Source organism: Lolium perenne, chromosome 2, assembly GCF_019359855.2.
Source record: "Lolium perenne isolate Kyuss_39 chromosome 2, Kyuss_2.0, whole genome shotgun sequence".
Lineage (NCBI taxonomy): Eukaryota > Viridiplantae > Streptophyta > Magnoliopsida > Poales > Poaceae > Lolium > Lolium perenne.
The window spans coordinates 283,743,532-283,761,172 of record NC_067245.2 but is presented as its reverse complement, the minus strand read 5'-3'; the positions used below and the strand labels follow the sequence as shown (position 1 = coordinate 283,761,172).

General features: G+C 46.9%; 2 protein-coding genes across 2 annotated transcripts; one reads left to right on the top strand and one right to left on the bottom strand.

Moving 5' to 3' along the window:
• Window positions 1-1,451: 1,451 nt before the first annotated feature.
• LOC127336592 (subtilisin-like protease SBT1.4) lies at window positions 1,452-4,457 on the bottom strand. The gene has a single exon (XM_051363422.2). It carries the CDS (start codon window positions 3,918-3,920, stop codon window positions 1,569-1,571), a length of 2,352 nt encoding a protein of 783 aa, XP_051219382.1. The 5' UTR covers window positions 3,921-4,457; the 3' UTR covers window positions 1,452-1,568.
• A 3,558-nt stretch (window positions 4,458-8,015) lies between these two features.
• LOC127336593 (uncharacterized) lies at window positions 8,016-11,356 on the top strand. The gene is made up of 7 exons (XM_051363425.1): window positions 8,016-8,562; window positions 8,842-8,916; window positions 8,998-9,553; window positions 9,825-10,210; window positions 10,502-10,704; window positions 10,807-10,960; window positions 11,060-11,356. Exons 1-7 carry the CDS (start codon window positions 8,251-8,253, stop codon window positions 11,189-11,191), a joined length of 1,818 nt encoding a protein of 605 aa, XP_051219385.1. The 5' UTR covers window positions 8,016-8,250; the 3' UTR covers window positions 11,192-11,356.
• The last annotated feature ends 6,285 nt before the right edge of the window (window positions 11,357-17,641 follow it).

Sequence of the window (17,641 nt, the reverse complement as noted above, 5' to 3'; positions counted from 1 at the left end):
GCAAGGACGATGGTGTGGTGACTGGGCGAACGCGATGTTGGTGAACAGACCGATGGCATCATTTACACTAGCGTGGGGAGGAGAGCCGTCACATGTGTGGAGAGCCATCGTCGACGTGTGGGAAAGTGTCAGTTCTCGGCAAAGTCGGTGTCGTGCAATTAGGTAAGTTGATTGGCGTGGACGCGTGTGCTTTCGGTCACTGCCTAGGTGGGCCCCTGAGACCAATCCAATGTGGCCGCGCATGCCGGCGTCCCATGGCCGGTTTTTTTAAAAATTCTTTCAGGTGGAAACCCAACAAAGCTGCTATTAATAACTGGAGTACAAGATGACCCTAAGATATACAGAATTACAAAAGGGTCTAGGAATTAAGCAGAAAGGACCCCAAAAGAAAAAGAAAAACACGATCAAGTCCTCCATCTTCCTCCTCCAGATCGAGCTCGGACAACGGACTGCGCCACCATCTCCGGGGACAAACCACTTGGAGATGAAGCACATGAGACACCGTTGGCCGGAGTAGAGCAGCAGAGCGACATCCCTACTGTCATTCAGTCCGACGCCAAAAAGCATCGGAGAGGAGCTCCTCATCAAAGCCGTCACCGCCATCGATCAACTCCCGCAACCAAGCCACCACCATGGGGCTTAAGCAAGCGAGAGAGAGAGAGAGAGAGTCGGCCGTGACGAGTACTACGTCATCAGGTAGAAGAAGAAGCAGGACTACATGGCACCTCCCGCCCCCTCGCCTCCACGGCCGGTCAGGCCTGAAGAAACCAAGCAGTTCGCCTCCGCACCCACCTCCCCCGCCACCATGGAGGCAAGGAGGCAACCTTCTCGACAGCTGATGACTCCTAGGCACCTTATCGAAGGGCGTAGCCATCGACGAGCTCCAGTCCAAAATCCCCCATGGATTTGGAGGGAGGCCGCCAGTGAAGGGCCGCCTGGTGCCGCGCCAGAGCACCAGAGAGGCACTCAGCCCCTTTCACCTCCAGATCAAGCCCTTGACGACGACTTCGTCCAATCCCCCTCACCACCAAGGCCGGCCAGGAGCGAAAGAAGAGGCGCCAAGAGAAGCTCGAGGGAGATGACGAAGGCCTTATTTCATAGATCGGTCAAGGAGGAGGCTCCCTGGACTCATGTCTGGTACAATTTATTTGCAGCTTATGACTTTTAAGTTATCATCATTATGCTTATGAGTCGGTTAGTGACTAGACTATATACACCATCGAGTCTATCGTCATTTTGATCACCTTGGATCTTGACTTCGCCACCATCATGATGTTCACCACTACAAGTTCATTCATCTCCTTTGTTTCCCTGGTGTGAATTCTGAAACGTTTCACCAAAGCGGCAGTGGCGAAGCTTGGGCCGAATATCGCACCTGCAGCTCGAACCATGGGTGGGGCGAGCTCACAGTGGTGAGCTCAGGCCGTTAAGTCAGTGCTTGGTTCTCCTAGGGTGTGAATTCTGAAATCTCACATATCTAGTAATTCTCATGTCTGGTACATCATATCTCTGCAACTTTAGGGCAGTCAGGGGACACACCCAGCAAGCAACTGCAAAACCAACCCACATCATATCTCCGCTATTTTGCTCGTCGACGGCCAAGTTATGGTGATGGGGCTCGTCACCGTGTGCTCGCCGTCGCTCCACACGATCGACCCGAAAGTGTAGGCCTCCTTGATGCTCCCGGCAGCTCGCGTGAAGGTGATTTCGTACTCCTGCGTCTCTTTGGTCACGCTGAACCGTAGCTTTCGCGGATTCAGCGTGACGCGCACGCCGGCGGGGCTGGTGACCATGGCATTATAGGTGGCCTTGGTGTTTCCGCCGACATTGCGCACCACACGGCGCTGTGTGATGACCTTGTGTTTTATCGAGCCGAACACCGCCGCGAAGGCCGGGTAGTTGTGGTCGCCGACGGAGGAGCCCGCGTGTGCGGAGCAGTTGGTCGCCGGTCCATCCCTCGTGAAGATGGCTACCTGATCATCGGTGTAGCCGAGCGCACACAAGAAGGTGATGTAGTCCTCAGCGCCGGCGTCGTACACCAGGCCTGGGTCGACGGCGCGGTTGGGGTCCACGTGTCCCGCCCCGCGCCCGAACGGCGTGGACGCCTTGCCGGTGGACGTGTCGCCGATGAGACCGCCGGTGCTGTCTAAGTTGTACGCGGTGGTCATCAGCGCAGACTTAATGGCGGCGGGGCTCCACTCCGGCCTGGCCTGCCGGAGCAACGCCGCGATGCCGCTCACGTGCGGGCATGACATGGACGTCCCTGACACGATGTTGTATTGCACTCGCCTCGTGTCCCACTCGAGGCCCGAAGGCGAGCTGGCGCCGGTCCAAGCAGCGAGGATTTCCACGCCGGGGGCGGTGATGTCCGGCTTGAGGATCTCCGGCGCGAGGACGTTTGGCCCGCGGCTCGAGAAGGACGCCATTCTAGGGGAAGGAGGTGTCGGGCCACCGATGACGGTGCCCTGGAACACGATCGTCGCCATGGGGGATGTATTCTTGCTTATGTATTTCTGAATCTTCTTAGCGGCGGCGAAGGTGACGGCTGTAGCGGGGAGGATTTGGGGGCTGCCGAACGCCTGCTCGCCCATCTCTTTCGCGCTCGTGAAGATGGCTCCCACGCCGCCAGCGAGTTTCACAGCGTCCCCTTGCTTGAAATTCACGCCGGGGTCGCATAGAACGATCTTCCCGGCGACCAGGCTGGCGTTCAGCTTCCCGGCTTCACAGGTCTTTGAGCCGACGGTCCGGCCGTATATCAGCGGTACCTTGGTTGCGCCAAGCGGGGGGCCGGCGTACAAGGAAGAGCCTGGAAATGTATCGCCGTTGCCGAGAACCACGTCCGCTGCGAACCGGCGGTTGACGGTTGACGCGCCGACTGTGAGCAACCACGGCGCCACATTGCGGGCAGTAGACTCGCCGGGACCGGAGTTTCCCGCGGAGGCCGAGACTAGGATGCCCTTGCGGACGGCGCTGAAGGCGCCAACGGCGATGCTATCCATATCAAACGACTCTGCCGAGCCTGTGGAGCCGAGCGAAATGGAGATGACGTCCACCCCGTCGGCGATGGCCTCGTCAAACGCGGCAAGGACGTCAGAGGTCATGCACCCGTATTTCCAGCACACCTTGTAGGACGCGATGCGCGAGCCCGGGGCCATGCCCACGGCTTTCCCTTTGGCGTAGCCGTACAAGGCCGCGTCCGCGACGGCGGATCCGGCGGCCGTGGAGGCGGTGTGCGTGCCATGGCCGTTGGTGTCCAGCGGTGACCTCGACTCCTCCGTCTCGTTGATCAGGCGACCAAGTTGAAGCTCGTAACCCTCGTAGAAAGCCTTGGCGCCGACGAGCTTGCCGTTGCAGTACGCGGAGGCATTGAACGATGGAGCCGAGACGCAGCTCCCTCGGAACTTTCCGTGCGGCAGCGGCGGCAGGGACGGGTCCGCCGCGAACGAGTCGCGGTCGATGGGGTACACGCCGGAGTCCATGACGCCAATGACGACGTCCGTGGCGCCGTTGGACGCCGGGAGCAAGCCGGACGAAGCCGAGAGGCCGAGGAAGGACGGCGTCAGCGTGGTGTGCAGCTGAAGCGTCGCGTCGGGAACGACGGCGAGGACGGAACGCTGGGACGCTAGGCGCGCGGCCTGGCGTCCCGTGAGGCGCGCCGCGAAGCCCGTCGCCGCGTGGGAGTAGGAGTAGAGCACCCTCGGCGCCGGGACGGACATGTGCACGGGGATGTGGTCACGCAGGAACGAGCCGTACGCTCCGGTGGCTACCAGTCCGCCGCGGCCTGGCAGCAGCGGCGCGTGCTTGTGCGCGACGTGCACAATGTATGAGGACTGCCTCTCTGTTTCCTCCGCCGCTGCCGCTGCCGCTGCGAAAACGACGGCGAGCAGGATGCATACAGCCCCGCATCGTGGTCGGGCCATCGTTCGTCGCACACTATCAGTGAAGAATGCTGTGGTGGTGGTGTGATCAGAGGCGCGAATTAATAATAGATGCAGTTGAGCTTGAGCCCCGCATCGTGCTGGACCTCCCTGGACTACTACAGTCTAGGGACCGGCAGCAATCATGTGTGATACACACAGGAACCAAATCAAGCGAAATGGCTTAAATATTGAGAGGTTTATCTCGAGCCAGCAATCCCGTTATGTAGGTCTAGTCCAAATCAAATTGGTTGAAGCGTCCAATGTGTGACGCACTAGCTAACAGCACATTTGGATTGCTCACTCGCACCGGAAACAAATTCAGCACATGCATCAATTGATGTCACGGATCACGTAAAGTCTCCACAGGAACCAACCATCTAAAAAGTACTTGGCACTATCATTTCAATCTTCGATTAGCAGGTCAACCGCATCGGCTGTAGAAATTTCATGCCACCATTACCAAATGGTTACACCTAAACTCAATGGCCTGAAGACCCTCCACCGGCTGAGATAGGATCACATATGGATCCAATGCGTAGCCAAAAAATAACCTGCAAAAATGATAGGATTTTTTTTTTGTTAAAGATAAAGTTCGCCTTTTCCATATAGTCCAAAGTAAAGCGCACGCATCAACTCTAATGTGGTCTTTATAACCTTTCATTTATAGCATTTTGAAATGAATACATTTACATTGTAATTCCAGAAATGGACACTTGTTTGGTTGCCACAGGAATTACAAATGACAACAGAATTCAATATTAAATTTGTAAATGGCTTCCACAGAGAAACGGATTGACTTGTTGTGAGCTAGTCTCCAGAGAAAATGATGGACCTTGGGAGGGCATTGTACTTTCCAAATTTGCTTTAAAATCTCTTGATTTAGTGGGGTAGACTCCGAACCTTCTCATGTTTGCTTCACCAAAGCCTCCATCTCCACATGGATCTTGTAAGCTGATTTGACTGAAAAAATGCCCCGTGTGTCAAAATGCCAGGCTAGAAAATCTTCTGTATGTTCCCGAATTGGAATGCTCAAGATAATCGGAACATCCTATGGTTTGAAGTATAAGTTAATGAGATTTGTTCTCCACTCAAATGCATTTGCATCTATCAACTCATACACAAATTCCAAAGTACAGTCGCCCTTATGTGTGGATGTCCTGCGTGTCACACCGCTCGGAAGCCACGGATCATCCCATATGTGTATCTTGGTACCATCCCCAATCCTCCAAATAATGCCCTCCGGTGTTTGATAGGCTAGCGTACGGTCAGTCCCCTGATGTGGATTTTGAGATCAATGGCCACCACTACACCAAGGGGTACTACCTTGCTGATGGTATCTATCCACCTTGGGCTACACTCGTGAAGACAATTCGAAAACCCAACTCAGAGCAGGAGGCAAGGTTTGCCAAAGAGCAGGAGGCAACCCGAAAAGATGTCGAGTGTGCGTTTGGCATCCTCCAAGCTCGTTGGGCTATCTTCAGACATATTGTAGGATAGACACCCCGCCATCAACTAGATGTGGAATAAGCCCCCCTACATGACTGTCCTGGGTCACCCTCTAAATTAAAATTGCTAGCATATCCGCGACTATGTTAAAAAGTATAGGTGATAGATGATCACCCCGTCTAAGACCTTTCTTTGATTGAAAATAACGACCTTTGTCTTTATTAACTCCCTTTCTTAATATATTGTTGGATCCACTCGCACCACTTTGGGTCAAATCTATTCGTAGGCAACGCTTGCTGCAAGAAGGACCAATTTAGTTTATCATAAGTTTTCTCGAAATCTATCTTAAACATAAAACCATTCATTTTCTTCCTATGAAGTTTGTGGATGGTCACGCGAAGGATAACCACTCCCTCTAAAATGTGTGTACACCATGATGGCAGTTTGAGTTGGTTGAATAATAATTTCGGCAATCAGAGTGACTCTGTTTGTCCCCCCTTTCGTGAATACTTTAAAGGTGATGTTAAGCAAAACAAATAGATGATATTACTAGATGATATTACTAAATCTTTTCATCTCTCTCTCTCACCCAAAGCATTGAAGCTATATATAACATAAAACAAACTAGTATATAAACTAAATCCTAAGATGCCTATAGTGATATTAATTTTATATCACAAATATTTCTACAATCTTTTATAAAAAATGGTCGTTTTTTTTAAATTTAACTCAGTACAAAACCTAAAATTTAACTCAGTCGGAGAGGGATATTTTTTTTTAGATAAAAGGCATCGATCTGCCCGACTTTAAATTAATAAAGCTCTCAGGTTCGAAACACAAATATAGTTATTACATGCTGCGGCATACAGCTTAGCCGAAGAACCAAACATAAAAGAAGCGAGACAAAGATGGTATGACTGGGGATCCCATGGGTGGCCTGGACGCCCTCGCCTGCCCGCCCAGAAGCGCCTAGCCATCACTTGCCACCACCTCCGTGTGAGTACGTCTTAGCCGACTTATCAGCTCCAGGATGCTTGCCTTGTCTTGGGGTTTTCCCGATGGAGACCACAGCTACAAGAAGATGATAGTTTTGAAAATAATGTCAGCTGGTTGGTGGATTAACTTAGACTCAATGGTATGTTTATTGAGATTATGCCAAAGCGCCCAGCTTTGAGCCATAAACAACATCCAAAGTAAGCATCGGGGTCTTCCAGCAAAACTCGAAAGGATCGAGAAAAAGTGAGCAAAGGAGGTTGGAGACCAGCTACACCCTAGCAGCTGTCTAAGAACACTCCACATAAAGCGCGCCGGGGAGCAGGCAAAGAAGATGTGGTTGACGTTTTCTGGCCGGTTACACAAGGCACAACGCCCAGAGGCCGGACCATGGCGCGAGGCGATGAGCTCGCTCGACGGGAGCCTGCCAAGGGCAAGTTGCCAAGAGAAGATCTTGATTTTGAGGGGCAATCTGGCGGCCCAAAGGTCCTTGAAGTGGGAAATCGAGGCACCTTGAGAAAGTTTGTTGTACATGGAGTTCACCGTGAACTCTCCAGATGGGTCAAGGCCCCAGACAATTATATCCTGCCCCTGACCAAGGTTAGTGTTATCAATAATTGTTTGCAGCAGTCTCCATTCTTCCGAGGCAGGCTGGTTAAAAGTTCTGCGGAAACGGATACCCAACTCCGCGTTGCAAGCCGACGGCACCGAAATGATGGGGTTGTCACAGATACTAAACAGGTTCGGGAAGCAATCTCTGAGGGGTCTAGGGCCAACCCAAACGTCAAACCAGAATTGTGTACGCGCCCCGTCGCCAATCTGGTGTCTGGCCCCTAACTTAAAATAATGCTTGATTTTGTGCAAGGATTTCCAGAACGGCGCAGCCCCGTGGCTCATGCCTGAAAAAATGTCTCTTGCTTCGGCATATTTAGCGGAGATAACTTGGGCCCAGATCGAGTTGTCTCCTTGGAACAGCTTCCAGATCCACTTCAGCATGAGGGCAGTGTTCATCTTCTTGGAGTTAATAATGCCTAGGCCTCCACAATCCTTTGGTCTACACACATCCGACCAGTTGACCAAGTGATACTTGTGTTTCGTCCCGGCTCCTTCCCAAAAGAACCGGGCACGGTGGGAGTCAAATTTCGCGTGCACCCCATCCTGGAGAAGGAACAGCCCCATTGCAAACATTGGCTGGCTGGCTAAGCAACAGTTAAAGAGGATCAGCCTCCCCCTGAGGACAAAAACCTTCTTAACCAAGATTCAATTCTGATACCCAGCTTCTGCACAAGGAACATCCATTGATCCATGGTGAGCTTTCGGTCGGCAATAGGCAAGCCGAGGTAGACGAAAGGGAACTCACCCAATTTGCAGTTCAGCATATCAGCAACCCTTTGCATGATTTCCGGGGTTTGTCCCATGACCATCACCTCGCTTTTATGATAGTTAATCTTAAGGCTAGCATCTCCTCAAAGCACATCAGCAGAAATTTCAAGTTGCTGTTGCTCGTTGTATTGGACTAAAATTAGGGTGTCGTCAGCATACTGTAAATGTGAAATCCCCTCTGGGATCAAGTGGGGGACCACACCCGCAATGTGTCCGGCTACACACGCCTTGGTTAGCATCACCGAGATAGCTTCTGCTATGAAATTGAAGAGTAGCGAGGAGAGAGGGTCTCCTTGTCGTAAACCGCTCTTGTTGCGAAAGGAGGGGCCCACTTCCCCGTTGATGGAGATTGCAGTATGGCCCCCCCGTGTCGGAGAGGGATATCATAAATCCTAAGTCCTCTCCTAGGAAACCATCTACACAAACGCAACCGGGGACGAGCAGAATCGACACCACTCCGCCGAAACAGGGACTGATCCCGACTCAACGATAACTCCGAGCTCCCGCCATGGCAGCAGCTTCCGTCGCCGCCACGACCTCGCGAGCGGTCGAACCCCACCGCAACCCCTCCCCAGAACCGTCATCCCAGGCGCCCTCCTCGTCCTCATCGCGCGCCGCAGAGGCAGAGGCGCGACCGGTGTCGCATGATGGCGGCGCCGAGGAGGACGTGCTCCACCTGGACTCCCCGTGGGTCGCGGCGGCTGAGGCGGACTCGAGGCTGGAGGAGGCCGCCATGGCCGCGGCTGCCGCGGGACTCCGTCTTTGCGCCGAGAACGAGGCGGATGAGATACGGGACAACCTGCAGCGACAGGACGACGAGGTCGGTCTGCTGAAAATCAAATTGAAATTTTGCATTATTCTATGATCTTGATCTGAGCTATGGCGAAAAGTTGCAATGCATCAATTCGTACGGTCGTGCCGCTGCGTACTGCAGAAAAAAAAAGAGGAAAATTTGACTTTGTGAGGTTGTGATCGCGTTGCTTTTGGAATTGCGAACTACGTTGCTTCAGGGTTTGCGAACTGCGTCGCTTCGTTGTACCATTGATGCTTTACGATACTACTATGGCTAATTTGCTTCCTCTTTTGATCTTCACTACAGCTGATGGCACTGGAAGCAATATACGGGGACGATCTTGCTGTACTAGAAAACAAAGGAGGGCTCCGCCATTTTCAGGTTACTTATACTGTCCATCAGTGTTTTGTTTGGGTGTAAAAGCTTTGTTTTGATGATTTTTTTAAATTTCTTTAATTCCAGATTTACATACGCTACGAATTGCAAAATGGCGCTGAAGTGTGCGCCAGGTTTTCTCCTGTCAATAGAATTGGAGAAGACAGAGGATGTCCTGATGATGATTGTATAGAACAACATGAGGAGGCTGAACCAAATGACTTCTCCTATTCTTGCAACTTTGAGCACCTACCCCCTCTAATATTGACATGCTTGCTTCCGCGGTCCTATCCTAGCAAAGAGCCTCCATATTTTGCAATCACCTCTAAATGGATGGATGGGCCTAATGTTTCTCAGCTCTGTGAGATGCTTGACACCATTTGGGCAGAGCTGCCGGGGGAAGAAGTTGTGTACCGATGGGTTGAATGGATACACACTTCTTCTTTGCCACACCTCGGGTTCGATAACAAAATAACATTAGGTCCAGATATTCCTACTCACAAAGGAGATAACCGTGCAATCTCTAGAAGTCTCTCATTGGAGTCCGTGGTCCCTTCGATGCTCAGTTACAGTAGTAAAAAGTGTTATCAAGTTTTTCTTGAGGATCTCCACATGTGCATGATTTGCCTTAACCAAAGCAAAGGTAAGCTTTTTTTCTTTTTTGACTTCTTTTCTGTTCTGCAGTAGTGCCAAATAATGAGCATGCCTAGTTACTATTTTCTTTTCTTGGGTCTTCCTTGGGAGAGCTCTTCTTGAACTGTCCCACGGTGGTACCAATCTGCGGTTGAAATTTTCATAGCTCACAGTAGATAGTATAAGGACCGACTGGCTTCTAATTAAGCGTATTAGGAAATTCAATTGGGCTCAGGGCATTTTATCCTCCTTGTAGACTAACTTTAATTTTGAAAAATCAGGTTCAAACTTCATCAAGCTTCCGTGCCAGCACTTGTTCTGTGTCAAGTGCATGGAGACCTTATGCAGGATGCATGTGAAGGATGGTACTTTCTTTCAGTTGGTATGCCCTGACACTAAGTGCAATGTTTCTATTCCACCGTATTTGCTAAAGAGGCTTCTGGGCGAAGAAGAATTTGAGCGTTGGGATAAGCTTACTCTGGAGAAAGCATTGGACTCGATGTCAGACGTGGTCCAGTGTCCAAGGTGTGCAATCAGTTGCTTGGAAGATGAGGATAGCAACGCGCAATGCCCAAAATGTTGTTTTGTTTTCTGTTCGGTGTGCAAGGACCCGCGCCATCCAGGAAAGTTGTGTCTAACTCTGGAAGAAAAGCTCCAGCGGCAGCAGGTAGAAATACATCTAAAATCTTTAATGTTGTATGTTTGAAACTTGCATCTGTTGTTATACTGCGCAATTGGTACTCACTTTCGTACTCGGGGCCGGCGTACCTCCATAAAATATCTATTGTTTTCTTTCCAAATCCTTCAAATATCCAATATGCATTTGATATGCAAATCTCTCATAGATCTTCGTAGAGTGTCATACGCTTTTGGCACCTCCTTAGGGGCATTACATGTCATCTGTCAAATATAACTTCAGGTTACTGAACATCTGTCGTCTTCAATTTTATCTTTGCAGGCATCAGGCAAGATGGCCACACGGGGGATGGTGGAGGACATGATTAGTGTAAAATTGCTTTACAGCAATGCTAGATCATGTCCGAAATGTCAAATGACCATCAGCAAAACTGACGGATGCAACAAAGTTGTGTGTAGCAGCTGTGGTCAGGCATTCTGCTTCCGCTGTGGCAAGGCTATCATCGCTGGCTATGCCCATTTCAGGTTGGCAGTCTGAACTATGCAGGGTCTTTTATATAAATAAAGACAAAGGCTCATAATCTAGCCTTACTTATCTTTATGCATGCATGTTTTAACAAACTGCAGCGGGAGATGTGACCTCTTTCATCATAAAGAAAAAGACACAACAGACTGGGGCAAGCTGCTGGAACAGTTAGAAACAAGAAACCGCGTACGTACTGAAAAACAACCTGTAGGCAGTACCATAAAATGTCCAAAATGCCGTCAAAAAATTTATAAGGTAATGAACCACATCATTTTCAGACTGGAACATTCTGTTCCACATTACAGATCAGTAGTTTGCCTCTATTGAATCTAACCAGTGGCCATATGCATTCAGGATGATGATAAATATATTTTCTGCTGGTCGTGCCAAGCCAGCTATTGCACACTTTGCAAGAAGCAGGTCCAGTTTGCCGGGGAACAAAGCGAGCACTGGGGCTCACAAGATTGTGTGAAGATAAAGTTCTAGTGTCATATCCCTGCTCCCACTGTTACATTCTTTCAGATTAGGTTGCAGTATTGCAGGTTAGGGCTTTCACATTTGATGTATGTTTTATTGGGACACTTTTCTTCTATTCTGACTAATCATATCCCTTTTGCTAGTTCTAGTCGATCACAATTAAGTTAGTTCTAAGTCGACTCTAGTACAGTTAAATTTGTATCGCGATTCATGCACATGAGTACATATGTGTGCAATTACACATATTTTTCTCAGTTGCATATGAATTGCACATAAAACTTAGTGATGTCATAGAATTTATCTAGTTCTAGGTCGAGCAAGTACTAGCTACGTGCAATCAATTAAACATGACATGCGTGTATTACAACAAAGGGTAATTACTTACTCCCTCCGTCGGGTTTACTAGTTCAGCATTATCAACATCAACTTCACCTATATAATATAAACTAGTGAATTTCCCGCGCGTTGCGGCGGAAAATTAAGAGTCCTTCATAGATAAAGTTTTGACCAATATTGAAAGTGACTTGCCTTTCCAATCAGACCAATATTGGTAAACAATTAAATAGTAAAAGATAATTTTTTTGACCAAGCAATAAGCCATTTGTGTATGTATGTATATGAAATGTGCTGATATGTGTTACTATCTAATTTAGTACTCTGTACTTGAGAAAGTGCCCCGCGCGTTGTTGCGGAAATTCTTTGTGACATGATGTTACATAAATATTTATTATTATAGTATTTATTCGAATTGTAGGTACGACCCTAAAATAAGAAAATAGCAATACACTTAGTACATGTAATAGCTAAGCGTGAATGGTTTCCTAAAAAGATTGATAGGAGAGCCTGAATGCTCCCTAAAACAAATATGTTTCGGAGTGTGAATTTTGTGGTTAAGTTTTTTTTGCTTAATATAGCGATAATAGTATGTAATATGACATGATATATAGAAAATTAACACTTGCACTAACACACTAAGAAGGGAAATTTGAAACCGAGAAGGTACGTTAAGTTATGCACAAACTGTTATTTTGAGGCATATGGTGACTTGGTTTATTATTGGTGAATCGCTTGTTGCATAATAAACCAAGTCACCATATTAAGGGTGAGAATGCACCTATATGACCAGAGATTACCACCACATAAGAAAATCAGTAATCAGAACTCCTAATTTTATTTGCATGGAATCACAACATATATATACCCACCTACGATGCATTCCGTTAGACAAAAACATGTCAATCACAACATTAAATTCAGGAAGGCAATCAGACAAGCTCAGCCGGCCGATGCGAATAGAGGGATTGGTGGTGGAGCCGTGGAGTTAGGGATTAAATAGTACATGCACCAGATAAAACGGATATCACTTTATTTCAAGCTGAACATAACACAACGGAACACATCAATGGACAGAATTGATTGGAAACTCAATCTGAGGGCCAAGGATAGTCAGGTGACGTGGATGCCTTGCATGAGCAGCTTGCAAACATTAAATGAAGATAGTGGGATCAACTTTATAGATATTATAGATTACATCTCAAGTTTATAGTTATATTTTTTTTGTAATATATATGAGTGGAAATTTTTGGCTCCAGGGCACTAGGATTTATTATTTTAAGAAATTAAGAAATTATATTTACAAATTTCAAAAAAATTTGAAAAAATTCTGGATGTACCCAATCATGTATCCACAAACGTGCAAAATATTAATTTTAAATACTTTGTAATCAGAGCTACAAAACAATGACAAACGTATGGATTTGAGTATGCATATTTCAAAATATTTAAATTTTATCAGAAATTTTCTTTTTGTGTAGCCCACTATACAAACAATTCCGCGTTGTGATTTTGCATACTTGTAGTTCACTTCATTGGCTATGGTAGGTTTCTTTTCAATTTTTTAAAACTTGTAAATTTAATTTTTTTTTTTTATAACAACGGGCTCACTAGTGCTCAGGAGGCAAAGAGATTTTTCGTAATATATCGGTAAAATTGATAATTTATAGGAATACTACTATACCCGGCGGATGGGAGAGAGTATTGCTCATGCATGGTATGTTACCTTTATTGCTAGAACGGAGATGCATGCGATTGCAACACCTGAATGCTCGTGCATTGCCACGATCTCTTAATTTTTTTATGATCCACGTGTCACCCATGGAAACATAAAATGCATGCACACATTTCTGATATAGAAAAGATAGCCATATAGTATTTTAAAATCATGAAAATTTCCACCGTAGGGTGATTTCATATCATATGCTTAGAAAGCAAGAACATAACTAATTATTAATGCTTATTAGCTAAGATATACTTTTTGGCATGCTTAAGGTATTATCATGCCACGTTAAGGATGTTGTCTTCGACCTCGTTCGCATGATTCTTGAGCACATTATGCTCATTTGTGGTATAGAAAGTTGATGTAGTTGGCATAAAAAAATCTTAGATGTTCATATATTTTGCGAGTTCTATTATAAGTTGTATTTGTGCACTTCGTGCTTATATGTTGGATCATTTGGTGGGCATTGAAGGACACACTCTCGCTCTATTGTAGACATATATCCAAAGCGGCGCCCCCAATACAGTCTACCCCAAAAAAATTAAAAGAAAATTCAAACAAACCATCAAAAAATATCAAATAGTTATGAATTTGTACAAATTTTAACGGAAATTTTGAAACTAGCATAAAACCTAGAGCTGCTTGCGGACACGCTCCGGTCTAGGCTGTTATTGTCCGCATTGTCACCGTTTCCATCGTTCTCATTGATGTCCCAAAAGGACGACGAGAGGCTGCTAGGGCTATTCGGGCCACTATTGTCGCTGCTACCATCGTCGTTGTTGGCTAGGTCGATGATCGTGCCGCTAACGTCAACCACCATTTGTTGAACTCTTTAGTCGCCAACAGAACAACATCCACCGACTTAGTGAGAGCATGGTTAAGCACTGACTAGTCGGCTGGATTGTCTAGATCGTGTAGTGTTGCCTTCAGCCGGAGATCCTTTATCCACTTATCCTCCGGCTACGACTTCACCTTCTTCAGCGGCAATGGCAGGCGTTGCCTCCTCCTTCTTGGGGACGAGGAGGGGAACCTTCTCCTACTTTGGGGCGACTAGCGGCATTCGGAAGGCGACACCAGATGTGCCAGGAATTGGGGTTATTGAAGTGCGCAGTGCCGAGGAACGCGACGATGAAGACCTCGACACAGAGCATGGTGGAGACTTGGGGATGGGGACAGCAACTGGTGTGCGTCGTGGGCAGGATGCTGCCATGTGTATTTTCTTTTGTTGTCGAGTGTGTATTTTCTTGTTCTGCCGATGACTATTAGGTTTGTAATAGTACTTATTCACGGCATTCGACATTCTCGTCAATGGGATTCCCGGCCATATGATTGGCATGTCCGTGGCTTAAGGCAAGGGGGCACTTCATCCCCATGCTTTTTTATTTTAGTTATGGATGCTCTTTGTCTACTTTCTTTGCTAAAGCTGGTGAATATGGGGTGCTATGAGCTCTCACATAAATTGGTAGAATTTTGAATGCTAGACCATTAAGCTCCCAATTATTTATTTTGGTCTACACTTCAGGAAAGCTTGCAAGGAAGATTTTTAGGCTTCAATTGATGAAATCAAAATTTGGCTCGCTGCTTGGAGTACCTATGTGCATGCTTACACAAGGAGGGAGGCATCTAAGGCGAAGGCAGTTCATAAAGAATTGAATGGTCTAAACCGGTGATGGGCTGCATCCTAGCTATCATTTTGATGGTTCGGGTGCAGCTGGTTGGTAATTCGAAACCACAAAGTAGAAGCTATTGCAGGGATGGCGTGCCCTCTCCAGCACATCATCAGTGTTTCAACTAGAGAAGCAATGGCTTTATTGAAAGGGTTGGACTCCCTGGTTCGCTCTAACTCATTTTTTTTTCGATAAAGGGAATATATTAATATCAAGAGATACCAATTACACCCAGCCTCTGCAACAACGTACCACCCTAATGGCACTACGGATGCACACATCCAAAAAAAGGAAAAGAAAACTAAGAAACAAAAGTCCCGCTACGGAGATTCCGTGACGATGCTTGTGACCCTCAAACTACGTCACAGAGGGGTCTTCCGTGACGTATATTGCTATTGCATGACGTTTTGAATTTAGCTCGTCACGATATATCGGATTTGTTGTAGTGGATCGAGTCGCAATTTTTGCTTTAAGGTCTTCAAAATAAGGGTTTCCGGGATAAATGAAGGGGCTTGATCTCTATGTTTTTATTCACGGCATTTGACATTCTCATCAATGGGATTCCCGGCCATATGATTTGGCATGTCCGTGGCTTAAGGCAAGGGGGCACTTCATCCCAATGCTTTTTTATTTTAGTTATGGATGCTCTTTGTCTACTTTCTTTGCTAAAGCTGGTGAATATGGGCTGCTAAAGTTGTTCCTCCTTGCTTGAGCGATGAGTACAGAAAATCCAATTCAGTGAGCAGCAGGCATAATCCAATGAAAAATCGAACCAATTCGCAGGGGAAGCAAAACGTCAAGCAGGTTTGTAGCCGGCGCCCAAGCTAATAGATTGACAATCAAAAGGTTTGTAGCCGGCGCCCAAGCTAATAGATTGACAATCTATGAAACTAATCAATCTACTGAACCATACATCATGTCAACAGGAGTGAAATAATGAATATGATAAAAGAAGGCAAATAACACAACACATCTGATAGATTATAAATATGCATCTGATAAAGTTATTAGTATTTCATTTCCCAGGCAAAACATTCTACATAAGTTGCAGGTCGGAAGAGACAGGAAGGATGAGCAAGAGTGACCATACGAAAGGTCGAATCCTCTTTAGGGCCGGCCGGCCGGCGATCCATTGCCTCCTGCGGCCACCCCCTGTCTCTTGGTAGGAGATCATGTCGACGACGAGGATGTACGTGTAGAGGAGCTTCTTCTCGCCGGCCATGGCCATCTCATCTCTTCTCGTCGCCGACGCCAAAGTCCAAAGTCACAAGTCACACACACGATCCCCGCACGCGGTGTTTGACAATGGACTTGTATTTATAGAGGGAGGCTGGTTTGAATTTTCATCAAGGGAAAATGCTGAGCGGGAATGAGGTGTCGGTCCTTCTCTCCTCTCCTCTTGGTTCGTAGCTTGATGGTCGGTTTCATAGATTACTGATGTGAGTTGCCTAGGGAAGACAAACAAACGCCCCATAAATTAGGCACCCTTCCTTAAATATGCGAGCGAGCACAGAATTTGAGCATACGATGGGAGTAATTGCTGGTGCAGGTCAGGGGTTGGATTCCTGTCAAGTAATTCCTTCATTCACGGACTAGATTCATATCCATGTTTTTTTTGTGTCTCCAAGGTCTTCTCATTATCTTACCATTTGTCAGCTGAAATTAGTGCGTCCAAAGTCACAAGTCACACACACGATCCCCGCACGCGGTGTATGATAATGGACTTGTATTTATAGAGGAGGGGGGCTGGTTTGAATTTTCATCGAGGGAAAAGCTGAGCGGGAAAGAATTTTCGGCTTTTCTCTCCTCTGCTCTTGGTTCGTAGCTTGATGGTTGGTTTCATGGATTACTTATGTGAGTTGCCTAGAGAAAACAAACAAACGCCCTGTAAATTAGGCACCCTTCCTTAATTATGCGAGCGAGCGCAGAATTTGAGCATACGATGGGAGTAATTCCTGGTGCAGGTCAGGGGCTGGATTCCTGTCCTATTAATTAAGTAATTCCTTAATTCACGGACTGGATTCATATCCATGTTTTTTTGTGTCCCCAAGGTCTTTTCCTTATCTACCATTTTTCAGTTCGGCTGAAATTAGTGCGTCCAAAAATGATACATGTATACATATGTTTTGGGCAGACTCCAAAACCCTTCATATGGATTAATTTGCAAATCTTCACTTTCTCCATTATGTTGCCTAGCTATTTCATCAATCACAATGGTTGGCATGGTGGATTCGTCCGCACGTCGTACGATCGGTCAAGCTTCTCTAGATGATGCATTGACCTCGTGAAATATGGACTATAGTTAAGTAGGTCGAGAATTTGGGAACCATGATTCACACAATGGAGGTTACCAAATCAGAGCACCCTATCTATGAGGTTGAAATCCCAGATAAATAGACAGGAATCCAGCATGTAAAATATTCTCTTTCAATAGTTTTCCACTTAGCCTGGTAGAAAGGACTTTTTTGCAACCGCTAGCCCCCACGCATAGTCAACTCAAGCTAGCAAGCTCATCAGGCTTGTGTAACGGTGACTTGCAGGATTGACCACGGTGTGTGTGGGGTTGACCACGATAAGAGGAACAAGACATCAGGTCTAGCTAGCTTGTAAAACCAATATGACTTGAAATATTCCTGGTATTAAAAAAGATGAAGCACGTTGGTAATTACTCATGGAAGGAGCTCAATCGACGGCTGAAGTGTTGGAAATTGACCTTAACTCTATTTTGGACATCCA